Genomic DNA, 15,199 nt, shown 5'->3' with positions numbered 1-15,199 from the left:
GAAGTCCCTTGAAAGAGGCAGAATTAATCAGTTTGAGCACCAGGCTTTACCCCTCCAATCCAGTCCCATACAATCTCTAACCTTGAAATTTAAGGCATAAGATTTAAAGAACTTTTGATACAGTATTTATCTAATCCTGATTGATATTATATTTAGTTGTTTATATGCCTCTCGATGAAAATTTTAAGCCTAATGAAAAGACAGATACTGTACATTAGTTGGTTTGTCATTTCCCACACACCTGGTATAGTGTCCAACAGGTAGTAGACTCAGTAAATACTTGGTGAATTTAGTTTAACTGAATGAAGTTGAAGTTTCTGCTCTACCTTCCAGAACTTTCAAAGATCTCCTTCCTCCATTGTTACTTTGAACTTGGACTACTGGAGAGCTAAGGACTGTCAGTGCTGAGATGCTGGTCCCCTTGTCAGACACAGTCAATGGTAGCAAAATAGTCCAGTGCTGTGCCAGACCCAAAATTAGGTTCTTTATTGTAGCTATTGCTCCTCCTTCCTTTTCTTTTTTTTTTTCTTCTTTTTTTAAATAAGAAAATGTATGGACAAATGCCTAGCTATGCTTATCATGTGATAGGCATTTAATAGGGGTTTGAGAAATTAGAAGAAATATAATTAAGAAGCACTTCTAATTGCAAGACTTAAGTATAAGAAGAAAGGGTATGGCTTTATTTATTTGAACTGTAGTCAACTGAGGGCTCTGGTTTGTGCTTGGTGGTTTTAGAGCAGGATACACGTGACGGTTTGGTTTACATTCAGCTCCACCTTATGCATATAAGTGTGAATCTAGTTAGATCAACAGGGAATACATTGAATGGATTCAATTTAAGTATAGGATGGTATATAGATTTACATATAGCTCACACTTAAATATATATAGCCTTTATACTGTTCTTCATATTGCTCCTTAAAACTCTGGAATTACTACGTCATGAGGACTCATTTCCTAGAAGCTGTATTTTTTTTTCAAATCTGATATGTTACCTTTTATAGTTTCCTGTTTCCTGTAGGTATCTTTCAGCTTGTTTTTTATTTTCTTTACCTATGGTAAGAATAGTTATTTTATAGTCTGCATATGATAATTCCAAGATATTAAGTCTTAGTGGGACTGTTTTTGGTGTCATGGTTCTCATTCATGTGGTCTAGACTCCTTGTGTGTCTGGTTACCTTTTACTGTGTGCTAGTCATAGTATTTAGAAAACATTAAGACTGGAGATGAAGGCACCTGTCTCCAGAGAGGATTTGCACTTCTTTCTGTCAGCTGCTTCTGGTCAGCTAATGTTTCCCAATTCCTGAAGGATAGTAATCTTTGAGATTCAGGAACAAGAAATTGGAATTCCTGAAATTATAAATTATTCTGTATTTTAAAAAAAACTGTTATTTACGTGTTCTTAAGTAATAACAGTAATGTATGTAATAATCAACAGTGAGCAATTTTCCTGTGTTAGGATTATACTAAAAGTTTCAGAGATTTTATGTATATATACACATATATATGAAATAAATGCATAATTTTTTATTATTATGAACCAAAATATTATGAGATTATATATTTTAATGACATGTAAAATTATTCTCTACCTGATAATTAACTTTGAAATATTTTTTACTTTTTTTAAAAAATTTTATTTATTTATTTTTGGCTGCGTTGGGTCTTTGTTGCTGCGCGAGGGCTTTCTATAGTTGCAGCGAGCGGGGGCTACTCTTCGTTGCGGTGCGCGGGCTTCTCATTGCAGTGGCTTCTCTTGTTGCAGAGCATGGGCTCTAGGCGCCGCAGGCTTCAGTAGTTGTGGCTTGTGGGCTCCAGAGCGCAGGCTCAGTAGTTGTGGCGCACAGGCTTAGTTGCTCTGTGGCACGTGGGATCTTCCCTGCCCAGGGCTCGAACCCGTGTCCCCTGCATTGGCAGGCGAATTCTTAACCACTGCACCACCAGGGAAGTCCCTATTTTTTTACTTTTTACTTTAAAATAATTTTGGATTTATAGAGAAGTTGCAGAAATAGTAGAGTTCCCTTAACCCTAATATCTTACATAACTCAAAAATATTTATCAAAATTAGAAAATTAACATGATACTAGACATCTGATAATATAAAACATTAAAATAAGGGAATATTAACAAAATAAATGTTAAATAAAAATAATTTAAAAACTGTAAAATCATACCACAAATATTTAGTATTTAAAGTGATTTTTAAAACAAAATTTTAAATACACAAAGTATTAGTTGCCCTGTCTGATGGGATTGATCTTTGTTTTGTGACTAATATTCCAGACATAGAAAAAAGTTTCCTTTGATGTTGGTTGAGTGTTAAGAATGTATCCAAAAACATCTTCAGGTGGGGCCATTAGGGTACATGTTGCTTTGCATAAGCTCATAATCTTTCTTTTTTTTTTTTTACAGACAGGTTTTCTTTTTTTATTTTCTAGCAACTATTTGCATTGAATATTTCTTTTTTTAAAATTTTAATGAAGTGTAGGTGATTTACAGTGTTGTGTTAATTTCTGCCGTACAGCAAAGTGATTCAGTTATACATATGTGTGCTTATGTTCTTTTTTAACAGTGAAAATATTTTGTCTACTTGCCCTGATTTTGACTTTGCCATTGGAATCAATATTGTTTTGCTAATTCAAATTTTAGACAATAAATTTATGACAACATTCACATCTTTGAAAATTTTTTTAATTGAAATAATTAACATACAATATGATGTTAATTTCAGGTAATACAGCATAATGATTCAATATTTAATATTCACATCTTCTCTGCATTTCTCTTGTTAAAATACTTACAAAGAACTATAGCCTATAGCAAATACAAACACTGGAAAACACTGAGCAAACATTTTTGAGTAGTATTAAAATAATGGAACATTTGCCTCTGAGCAAGATTCAGTGCTACACAGAATCATGTGTCAGAATTGCCAATTTAAGGACTTATTTTACTTCTAAAATTTGATATTTCTTGGACCATCACTTACAAGGTTTATATAAAATATACTGTGCAAATACGCTTATTAGTATTTATTTATTTTTTATTTTTATTTATTTTTGCTGTACGCGGGCCTCTCACTGTGTGGCCTCTCCCGTTGCTCCGGATGCGCAGGCTTAGCGGCCGTAGCTCACGGGCCCAGCCGCTCCACGGCATGTGGGATCTTCCCGGACCGGGCCATGAACCCCTGTCCCCTGCATCGGCAGGCGGACTCTCAACCACTGCGCCACCAGGGAAGCCCCTTATTAGTATTTATTTTATTTGCAAGAGTGACTCACTGTTAGCGCACAGGGCCATGAACACACGTGCTTTATAAACACATTCATAACATAGCAACAGTTACAAGCAATACTAACTGATTAGGTCCTAGTCACTTTTCTCCTATGTAGTTTTGTCCCGGTCAACCTTAATCTTTACTCTGTGGGTCAGTATTTTCTGCTCTTGCTTTCAACTTGACACTGGTAGATTCTTTCTACCAGTAATGAGACCAGTAATGTCTCTACATTTATTGTTAAGCTTTATTCTCACAGAGAGTTATAGTATTTTCTCCTTTTTTTTCCAGATTTCTCCGCTGATTTTTTCTTACGATTCAGAAATTGTAAGATCGTAATATAAATTATATAAATATTATCGTAATATAAATTCCCTAAGCAACGCTGAGGAGGAATTCCCACGTGGAAACGATATCATTCTGAGTCCACCTCCACCTTAAACTAATTTCAAGGCTTAAAGTACCTTGGACGGTGAAGGTATTAGAGCCCGAGATGTAATTTTGCAGGAGGGCTGGTCCAGTTCTGATTCTCTCTCAGGAGTCTCTGGAATCTTAGCTTATTTATAGAAAAGGTCTCCTTTTAGACTCCTTACCTTGCCTTGGGCTTTGGGTTATCAACCTCTTCTCCTCAGAGGGCCATTGGAACAAAAGCTGAGTTTTCTGGGACTGGTAGATGCCCCAGGGCATTGTAGTTTCTGTGGTTATTTACCCCTCTGGATTCTAGTTTTCCTTTTGGTTTTGGCCTGTACTCTACGGTCTTATCATTGATGATAGTTTTAAGATTTTTAAATAGTTCGTCTAACTTTTTAAGCTTTCTTTCTGTGAGATGGTTGGCCTAAACGTCAATTATTGGAAATAGAAAGTCCTTTATTAGTAGTTTTAGATAAGCTAGTGTTTGGCTGTGTCTGAGAATTAGGAGTTTTAAGTCTGGAATTATCATGTAGAGTCAGGGTAGAATGCTAGGAGGCATTTGTGAGGATAGTGTGTTGGGGATGATATGTCATTGTAGGCTTCAGGATGCTATCGAGTCAGTCACTCATTCATCCAGCAAATGTTGGTTAAGTTTTTACCATGTGCCAGGCACTGTGTTAAGGGCAGCGTATATAGTAATAAACATAGATGTGTTGTCTGCCTTCCAGGAGCTTCTGGTCAGATGCGTTGCTAATTAACAAGTAGAAGTCCATATCTAAAACACAGTACCTTACTAGTTTGGGAAAGAATTCTTATACCTGAGGCATTCCAAGGAGTCTTCAGAATAATAAATTGCTTAATAATTTAAGCATATAATAATAATTGAGTTCCCTGGTGGCCTAGCGGTTAGGATTCCGGGCTTTCACCGCCATGGCCTGGGTTTAATCCCTGGTCAGGGAACTGAGATCCCGCAAGCTGCGGGGCATGGACAAAACAAAAACAAAACCAAAAATGATACCTTCAAATCTGATAAATAGTTTGGCTTCTGAAGCAGTAGAAACATTCAGCGTTAGTCCACAGACTTTTCAGATTTACCAGTACAAGTTACTTTTAGAAGCCCTTATTAGAACTACATCCTGTGGCCCTGAGAGAATCTCATTTTAGCATATCATAGTCCTTTTCTACCTCGAGGAGAGGTTCACATGCCTGAATTGGACAGTCAGGGTTGTACATTCATTTCTTTACTCAGCAAACATTTCTTCAGCACATAGTATGACCCAGGCACTGGCTATACACTGATTAATAAAAAGGATATAGTCATAGTATCATTCATATTTGTGTATCTTTGAAACTCTAGTGATCATACTGATATTGACCTCTGTATTTAATCACACTGTCTCTCTGTCTTGCTGCCTTTGAATTATGGCCATAGTTAATTTCTGTGTGGGCCAAGACCCTGTTGTTCTAAATCAGTGCAGTGGTTGGTAAATTGTAGAGTCAGCCTCTTCCGCATCAGGAACCTTGCTCCTAAACGTCTCCCCTTAAGGTAATGCCAGGAAGAAGGTTGGCCAGAGACACTCGGGGTAATTTTTAATTTGAATTTTAAATGACTGTTGCACATCAAATCAGAATGTTTTTCAGGAAAGTAACATTTTCCTGAAATGTTAGTAATGAAATGAAAGTAACCAAGATATTAGGTGAGATCTAAGGTCCACTAAAGAGAGCCATTAGGTTAACCAGTTGGAGAATGACTGATATGGAATAATAACATCTTTACACTGAAGTGATACATAATATTCCAGACAGATTTTTTAAAATTGAAGGTATGGTTTTTCTACATACAGAAGCAATTTATTATTCTGAAGACTCCTTGGAATGCCTCAGGTATAAGAATTCTTTCCCAAACTAGTAAAAGGTAATAGAGTTTAAAAGGTAAAACGTTTCGTGGTCTTTTAAGATATAAAAGTTCATGTAAAAGAAATAATGATTTTTCTTTCTAGTTTGTCAGTACATAAGAAAAAACCCAATATCCTCGGCTTTTGTAACATCTAGTTCAGGGTGTTGGCTCAGTAAAAATTAGCTCAGTTACTCGTAATGGATTTTATCTTGGTATATAAATCCATAAAACAGCAACCATAGTCAGAAGCCATTCAGAGTCCATGATGATTCAGGACAGAAGCTAGTTTTCCTTTTAGCAGACAGGGTTTAATGTATGTCAAGAACCGTAGCTAGGAATGGTTAACTTATAATTAGCCCGTGACGCACTAGTCTTTGCAGTTTGTAGTGTGGCTTTGTGAACATTTCTTCACCTCAGCTCCAGGCAGAGGGGTGGAGAAACTGGAATAGCTCCAGGGACTTCAAGTATGGGTTTCAGATTTCACCCAGGCTTTGTAGCACTTAGTGAGAGGACCTGCCTCTAGCTAGCCTCCTGCCTCAGCCACAGGCATTCCTGCTGCCACTGGCTACCTGAGCGTGTTGACTACTACTGTTCACTTTACCAGATGTAGCAAGACCCCAAAGATGAAAAACTCTGGGGCAGTCATTTATTCAATAAATACTGTTGAGCTCCTGCTGTATTCCAGGCAGCGTTCTAGAGTTATAGCCGCGATCTCTGCCCCCATGGGGAGAGACAAACAATAAGTAAAAATATGCGTATTATTAGGAGGCAAAAGAACCTATGGAATCAGGAAAGTGACTTTTGAGTGAAGATCTGAATGATTGTAGGAAGCCAGCCAAACCATTTTGGGGGTGGGGGAGATTATTTCAGGCAGCTAGAGCAGCAAGTATAAGAGTGTGCCTGTTGTTTGAGGAATAGCAAGGAGGCCAGTTCAACTAGAGCAAAGGCATGGGCTTTGTAGCCCATCATTCGGAGTAAGACGAGAAGCCCCAGGAAGGTTCTGAGCAGGGGAGCAACATGATCTTAGAACTTTACAGAGTCACTCTGTCTGTGGCGTTGAGAAAATACAGAAGTGCAGAGGCAGAGAGACCAGTTAGGAGGCTACTGTAATGATCCAGGCAAGAGGTGATGGTAGCTTGCACCAGGATGGCAGAGTGGGGTTGAGGAGAAGTGCTTAGTTATTTTGAGCATCATATATAAGGTATATTTGAGTTGGAGTCAGTAGGACTTGCTGGTGGATTGGATGTGAGGTGAAAGAGATGAGGATGACCCTGAGATTGAGCAACTGGAAGGACTGGAGTTGCCAGTAATTTCTCAATTAATAGTGAAGAGTGCAGGAGACGCTGGTTGGTGGGGGAGGTGGGACAAGGCAGAGGTCAACCGAACAATTTGATACACAGGCCAGAGTTCAGAGGAGTTAGGCCTGGAGACATAAATTTGGGACAAATGAATTTTGACAGCACATAGACAAATTCTTTCAGCACATAGACATTATTTAAAGTCATGACATTTAATGAGATTACTTAAAAAAACAAAAAAAGTATAGATAGAGAAAAAGAGAAGAGGCCCAGGGAGTGAGCTGTCTGAAAGATAGGAACGGAAAGAGTAGGATGATGACAGCAATTATAAATAATTGAGTGCTTATACTTTGTCAAACAATGTGCTAGGTGCTTTTATACACTTTTTCCAGTTCCCCAAATTGTCCACAGCTGACAGATGAGAAAACTGAGGTTTGCCGAAAGTCTCACAGTTGGTAAGTGGGAGAGCCAGATTCAGATTCAGGTGGGTTTCACTGTACAGCTTTATGTACATTCTCACTGTGCCACAGCGAAGTGGCAGCGTGTTTTGACGTAAGGAGGGATTGCTTGACCTCTGAGAGTGGGTGGTAGGAAGCAACAGTTGGAAAACTCAGATCTACAAGTGCTCAAGGTGGAAGGATCCCAACTGACTCTTGCCAACTTACTTCCAAAATAATTTATGCCAACAGTAACATTTTTAGTACTCTGATTGGTTGAAAACTATTTGCTAAATTACATATATCTGTGGATTTAAGAGCATATATGTATGTATTGACATATATATTTTTAAAATATTTAATCCTTCCTCACAGATATACTTTTTTTGTGGTACGTGGGCCCCTCTCACTGTTGTGGCCTCTCCCGTTGCCGAGCACAGGCTCCGGACACGCAGGCTCAGCAGCCATGGCTCACAGGCCCAGCCGCTCCGTGGCATGTGGGATCTTCCCGGACCGGGGCACGAACCCATGTCCCCTGCATCGGCAGGTGGACTCTCAACCGCTGCGCCACCAGGGAAGCCCCAGATATACTTCTGACTGTTGGCTTATCATGAAGTTACTTAAGTTTCCAAAGTGTTTACTCATTCATACTAGTAACATCCCCAAGCTGCTCACGGTTTCCAGTTTCTCTATTTGAACCCTCACCTAACTCACCTTTAAGTGCATCATAAGGTTTAAACTCTAAAACATCTTGAATGCTTCTCACAGCCCTGTCCATTTAGAACATCCTTCAAAGTATATCAGATCCCCCCAACACCTCTTATTTTCCTGTATTGCAGTCTTTATTTTTCTTTTTACAGTGCTCTCAGACTCTTTTCTCTGTTTCTGCCTTCCCCTGTCCCAGTCAGTTGTCTTTTCATTAGTCCACAGTCTCTTCCTTTACTGGGGAACTTACTTTTTGATCTTAAGTATCTGTCTTCTCCCTCATTTCCAGACCCTCTTCCCACTTAGCTGGAGGCTGTTGCTGTATTGAGATCCCTCAAGTTACTTTAACCTTAATGATAGGGTCTTCTTTACAGCTCCTCCTAATTAACCCTTAGGCTGAGAGGCAGCTGCACTAAGAGTGGAAACCACATTCCTAGTCAAGGAATTTCTTGAATTCCTTCTGTGTGCTAGGTAACTGGGTACAAAGGAAAAGACCTGGGGCAGCCAATGTTGGGAATGTGGAAGACAAGGGAGATGAACTAGCAAAGGAAAAGGAGCAGCCAGTTAAGTGAAGGAAGAGCTTCAGGAAAGAGGAAGTGACTCTGTCCAAAAGCTACTGAGAAGCCAAGTAAGATGAAGTCTCAGAAATGACCATTGGATTGGATGACCTTGTCAAGGGCAGTTTCAGTAAAGTGATAACAAAGGGATAAAAGCCTTATTGGAATGGATTAAAGATAGAGTGAGAGGTAAGGAAATAGAGGCATTGAGTATTTGGCTTGCTCAAGTCTTTCAAAGCAGAAGTTCTTTGTAAGATGGGAAACAGGACTTCCCTGGTGGCACAGTGGTTAAGAATCCGCCTGCCAGTGCTGGGGACACGGGTTTGAGCCCTGGTCTGGGAAGATCCCACGTGCCGCGGAACAACTAAACCCGTGCGCCACAACTACTGAGCCTGTGCTCTAGAGCCTGCAAGCCACAACTACTGAGCCCGCGTGCCACAACTACTGAAGCCCGCGTTCCTAGAGCCTGTGCTCCACAGCAAGAGAAGCCACCACAATGAGAAGCCCGCGCACCGCAACGAAGAGTAGCCCCCGCTCACCGCAACTAGAGAAAGCCTGTGTGTAGCAACGAAGACCCAATGCAGCCATAAATAATAAAATTTTTAAAAAGATAGGAAACATTCATAGGCTCATGAGACTGATGGTTAGAGGGGGCACACTGAAGTGCAGGAGAGGGAGGGCCTAATTGCCGAAACAAAGTCTTTGAGGGGTCAGGAGGGAGTGGATCAGTGAACCAACAGAGAGAGAGATTGGCCTGTTATCAGAGCAGAGACAGTTCTTCCATTCTAACAAGAGGGAAAGCAGAGCAGATGGGTACAGATGCAGGTAGGATGGTAGATTTGATGGTGAAAAGATGAAGAAACAGGCTTAGAGAGCTTAAGTAACTTTCCCAAGATTATACAGCTAGTTAGTGGCAGAGTCAGGATTCAAAAAAAAAGCACAGCCTGTGCTTTTAACTTGTAAGCTCTCCTGCCCTCTGCCTCGCATCTAGCATGTGCCCAATAAATATGACCACCATCAACTCATTAAACATGGGAGTACCTCTTGTGCCCCACGTACAGAGCTGTGCTGGAGATTGGACTTGGTCCTTGCCCTCAAGCTTTCAGTGTAATAAAAGGAGGTAAACAAGTATAATAAAGTAACAGGTAAGATGAGAGGGATATTTGCATGGTGCTCTGGAAAATAGCAAGAACTATGGGAATCAGAGAGCGTCACTGGGGCAGAGTCTTAGAAAGTGAGGAGGAATTGATCATCAGGCTGGAGGAACCACGTGGGCAGTTACAGAGATACTGTGAAAAGTTTAGGTAATTACCTGTTCTTACTAGATTGATTTATTTATTTTTACTGTCTCCTCCCTTTTGTTCCTTTACCTTTCCTCTACTTTCTGCCTCTTTTCTCTCATCCTTCAAATCCTGCTGCCCCACCTTCGCTTCTAGCATTATGTTCGGAGAATTTCTATCCAGGGATGGTCATTGTAGCTGATCACCCACCCTATAGTAACCAGTAACAAACATCGTGGCAGAGTACTGCTCAGGGCTTTTGAAGAGGGCCTGTGGAATGTGACTGTTGTTTCAAGTGAAAGGGAAGATAACTATCTACAAAGTTGTATTTCACCAGTAGGACTAGGACTGAGAAAAATAAGAAAGTTATTTCTCTGTTATCTCCTCATTCCCTTGGGCCACATTTCTTTGCACACAGATTTATCACATGAAAAGTGCAACCCATTCACAGCTTTTGATTAGTTCTGGGTCTCAGTAATGAGGCAAACCTGAGGCAGTTTACATTTTTATACAGACTATATCTTTAAAGTCCCACAGGCAGTAGGGCTTAGAAAAAGAGAAGAGGGGGTGAGGTGGGGAGAGGGGAGCTCCATATTATAACCAGCTCTTCACTCTCCACTCATCCAAAGATCATTTCTTTTTACCTTTGTGTAACTTTTACTACTGGATTATTTTTATAACTAGTATCCTTCTTACCTGTAATTTATCCTCTTTTTATCTGTTCTCTTGGTCGATTTACTAGGTGTGTTTCTTATCATGCTAGCTTTATCAAAGACTTTAAGTTGCCAAAGGAAACTCTGTTTTCCATAACAGTTAGGGAAAGATAAATCTTTATTTTTAACTTAGAAATAAGTAAGATCATAGAATTTTAGATTTAAAGTGGCAGAGAAACTATTAACTTCTTCATTTTACACTAAGAAAACTGACAGCCAGAGGTTAAGCATAGCTACAAACTGGTTATTAGCAGAAATTGAACTTCTAGAAGCTAGCTGTCCTAATTCCCCCTCCTATGTGCCCTCTTTTACGCTGTTCCTCTGTATAACTCATAGTCAAAGCTGTCCTCCCAAATTATGTTGTCATCCTGTTGGTTTGTGAACCAGACCACAGTCTTTATTGGGTTTAGGCAGTAGGTTTTAGATTATTGAGCCGGCCGATACTGGACAGTCTTTCTGTAATGTGCTGGTACAAGTGCTCATCGCGGTTGGGTGGTGAGGTTCAGCACTGGGGCAGGGTGGAAGTAGGCCAGGACTGGAGACAAAGAGGGAATGGCAGTGTGGGGCGAAGTGTGTGCACACTTGCCTCGGCAGTGGTCCACCCCTGAATTAGACCATGATAGAGTGTACTTGTTTGTTTACTTGGTTTGAGGGAAATTAAGGCTTTCCTATGTTTTTGAGATACTCCTCTGAGCCTAGTGCCGTGAAGTCAGACAGATCTGGGTTCAAATTATGGCCCCTCCTTGTACTAGTTTATGTGATCTTGGACAGGTTTTTCAAAGTCTCAGAGGTTCTTTATCTGTGGTAAAATAAAGATAACATAATATCCTCCTTACAGTTAGTGAAGATCAAAAAGCATTTATATCAACTTCCTAGCCCCTCATCCTGATCCTGGCACTTAATACACACTTGACAACACGGCAGCTGCCAGGGCTGTTGCTACTACTGCAACAGAACTATGGAACAAAAACCTTTGCATGAAAATCAGATTTAACAATCTAGAGGTTCATTCAGTAACTATTAGTGTAGAACCTAAAAGGTGTGTAACAGCACATTAGGTATTTGAGGAAAGGAAAAAGGAGTTGCGAGGAAAATAGAAGCATGGATTTTTAAAACTGGAGGAATCAATGATGTCATTGAGGCCAGCTGCCTCATTTTATAGATGGGTTGGTTGAGTCCCAGAGAGAATAAGTGGTTTACCCAAGAGTAAACATCTCATTATTATTATTATTATTATTTTTTTTTTTGGCTGCATTAGGTCTTCGTTGCTGTGCACGGGCTTTCTCTAGTTGCAGCGAGCAGGGGCTACTCCTCGCTGCAGCGTGCGGGCCTCTCACTATGGTGGCCTCTCCCGTTGCGGAGCACGGGCTCCAGCTGCGCGGGCTTCATTAGTTGTGGCACGCAGGCTCAGCAGTTGTGGCACACGGGCTAGTCACTCGGCGGCATGTGGAAACCTCCCGGACCAGGGCTCGAACCCGCGTCCCCTGCATTGGCAGGCAGACTCCCAACCACTGCGCCACCAGGGAAGACCAACATCTCATTATTGATAAAGCATATAACCCTGGTCTCCTTAGGGTACTTACATTGTTTCACAAATAGGGATTAGATAAAAGTTCAAGGATACTTGATAGATGACCAGATAGCTAAAAGAGTAATCTTACTAAAGACTCTCTTAGCATGTCACTCCCCTATTCAGAAACCTTCAGTGACTCTTTATTATCCATTGAATAAAATAAGTGGCATTCGAGTCCCTTGGGATCTGCTGCAACCTACCCCTCCAGCATGATCCCTGTTACTTATTCTTCAGAGTGTTCCCCATTACCTAGTTCTCCATATGTGGAAAGTCTTTGGAAACCCTGCTTATGCTTGAAGGCACAGCTCAAATGCTACCACTTCCATGAAACCTCCAGTTGTCCTACCAGGGACTTCTGCTTTGTTGCCATTGCCATTTGTGTTTGTCAAAGCACTTTTCACATGCAATCTTACTTTATAGTGTGTTGCTCCTGCATGGTAAGAGACAGAGACCAACTTCATCCTTTTCTCTTCCACAGTGCTTCACATAAAATAATCTAATGTTTGATGAATTCATAATGGTATTTTTATACCCACCTTTCTGATTTCCAACCTCATTCTCCAGTTCCTAAATATGCTATATGAATTAGATAGGAAAGAGATTTAGGAGATGAATGGTTTTGATGCTTCTCTGGCATGACAAGTATCAAGGAAAGTGTGAAAGCATATATAACTGTATTCCTCTGGGAAAGAGTCTTTACACTATAAAATTCCATACACCAGATCAGAATAAAAGACGTACTTTTTCTTTCCTGAGTGGGATAAGCCAGTGTGTCTGCAGACAGGAGCTGGAACAGCTTGTGATTTGAGTATACACTAATGGGTAACCTGAATCCCATAAAAGCAAAGCTCTCAAAGGCGGAAGAGTCCTGCCGCTGACTAAAGGGAAGGGGAATCCCGAAGAGTTTCAGATGTCCAAGGAGAGTAGAAAGCCAGACTGGGAGGACAGGTAGTGGAGGTCCCGTTTGAGCTGCACATGAAAGCATTTATTCGTACCCCTGATTGATTACTAAAGGATTAAAGAGGCAGATGAGACTGTTACATGATCTTACCTCGGGCTTTTAAAGGGGGCTCTTTCTCTTTCACTCTGCGTTTTCTGCAAAAAAAAATGCTTCTTACCTTCAGCTCATAAAGCAGCCAAGCCAGTTTGACCAGCTTGAGGGAAACACCAAACAAAGCTGCCAACTCCAATCACATGAACGCTAGTTACTAATTACCTTCTGGGCTCCCTGGGGAAAGATAGAGCAGCCCACTGATTGGATCCTGAGGTCGAAATAACCTCACATCTCCCCTTGCTCCAACTGAAGTAGGAAGAAGAACGTTTAAAGGGCTTTGGGAGACATTTTAAGACACTTTAAGAAGGACAGATTCAGGCTTAGGCTACACTGCACCTGTCCACATCTCCGTTCAACCCAGGTCCATGGAAGAGAGTGATAAAGCGTGTGTCTTTGAGCACAGTGAATATGTGTGAAACCCATGAGATGAGGAAAGAAAGAGAACTGGAGGAGAAAGGGCACTGGAGCTCCAGCTGGGAGTATGAAGATTGCAGAAGTCTACAGAAAAGGAACCTTACAGCGCTGGATGGACTTTACAGAGAAGGTGACTTGGATTCCAGATACCAGGCCACAGGGCAGAATCGACCTTACAGAAAAAGGCATTGTGGATACTGGGATTTTGAGCAGAGTGAACCAAGCTATATGGACAATGAGGAATCAAAGGAAAGTAGAAAGGACTGTATGCGCCACGGAAGTGTGACTCCAGGCTGTAATGATTATAAGAATTCAGAAAACGTAGATTATGGGAATCTGAACCCTGCGACTAAGGATGATTGGTTTGCAGGAAGCCCAGATGTAACCTGGAAAGCTGGAGGATGTGGGGAGACGAATGGCTGTGTAAATCGTAAGAATCGGAATCATAATCCTGAGGACTCTAAAGAAACTGGACAGTGGACTGGCTACAGGGGTCTGGATGATTCTGTGGAGAATTTTGGTCAACCTCAAAACCGGCATATAGACCGCAGGAATTTTAATTACAATCTTGAGGATTGTAAAGAAACTAATTTTTATTATAGAGACCTCAATGATTTATATCATGTTCCTGGGAATTATACTAATGGTCAGTCTGTGGACTTCCCAGACTTGAATGGTGTCAGTGAAGGTAATGAATTTGTCAAATACTGTGACAGGGACAGGAATGTTTATCAAAATGATAAAATCGATCTCAAAGTGAAGACTCATGCCGGGGATCAGAGTAATTTTGATATGGAGAATAGAGGCTCTGATACTCTATTTGCAAACTGTGAGTATAAATTTCAGAATTACAGAGGAACAGATTCTCTCCACCAAATGAAGACTTTGGAGTGTAATGGCATTGACAGACAAGGAATGATGGCACCTGGGAGCAGAAGGGTCATCCCGGAGGGTCTGCGGAATCAGTGGACCGGGGGCAACCAAGGAGAACATCATCGTGGCATTCCTTGGGGCAATTCATTAGAGAAGAATAGCTGGCATTTAGAGGAAGAGAGAAAATTAAATGGCCCGGAGACTTGGAAAAGGAATAGCCGCTTCCGCAGCACAGCACCCAGCACCCTGAGATGCTCAGAATTTGTGCAAAACAGGAAGAGAGCCCAAGGTATGAACTCAGCCAGCCTTCTTAGAGGATAAGACCTGGACATAGATAAAAGGGGTGATGGTTCTACCAGGCACCGGGTACATTTGTATACTTAAGGAACCTGGCCCCCAAAATTCTTATTAAGTGTATCTTGAGTGAGAACAGCCTTAGAGATTTAATTCTTCTGGGTGGGACATCACAGAGCGAGAGCGTGCATAGTGCTGTAAATTTGTGACATGGCTTTGAAAATCAGACTGTTGTCATGGGAACTCTCCTTTACCTTTCTTGGTTTTTGTCAGGGTCTCTAATCCCAGGTATCTTTCCCTTTTTACTTTAATATCTTTTGTTTGTCTTATGGAGACGGCAAGTCCTTTACCAGGGCGCCAAGTGAAAATTTATTTTCCTGGTGTGTTCTTTCTCTCAATCCCTGCACTTTAGACATTAGGGG

At 41.0% G+C, this 15,199-nt stretch overlaps 1 protein-coding gene across 9 annotated transcripts in view; it reads left to right on the top strand.

The window, feature by feature from the left end:
• DNMBP (dynamin binding protein) overlaps positions 1-15,199 on the top strand; it is a 126,333-nt gene that overhangs the window by 63,073 nt on the left and 48,061 nt on the right. Inside the window, exon 1 of one of the 9 annotated variants that reach the window (XM_027112297.1) lies at positions 12,754-14,772. The exons of 7 other annotated variants lie outside the window; for them this stretch is intronic. In XM_027112297.1, coding sequence (XP_026968098.1) covers positions 13,605-14,772 — 1,168 coding nt within the window. In that variant the 5' untranslated portion in view covers positions 12,754-13,604. Of the gene's footprint in view, positions 1-12,753; positions 14,773-15,199 lie in introns of those variants that run through there. One more of the 9 variants, XM_027112298.1, reaches the window with a different exon arrangement.

This window comes from Aethalodelphis obliquidens, unplaced genomic scaffold (assembly GCF_003676395.1).
Source record: "Aethalodelphis obliquidens isolate GAN/ISIS:26980383/991018 unplaced genomic scaffold, ASM367639v1 scaffold11, whole genome shotgun sequence".
NCBI lineage: Eukaryota > Metazoa > Chordata > Mammalia > Artiodactyla > Delphinidae > Aethalodelphis > Aethalodelphis obliquidens.
The sequence above is the reverse complement of the archived record's forward strand: the minus strand, read 5'-3'. Positions and strand labels throughout refer to the sequence as shown.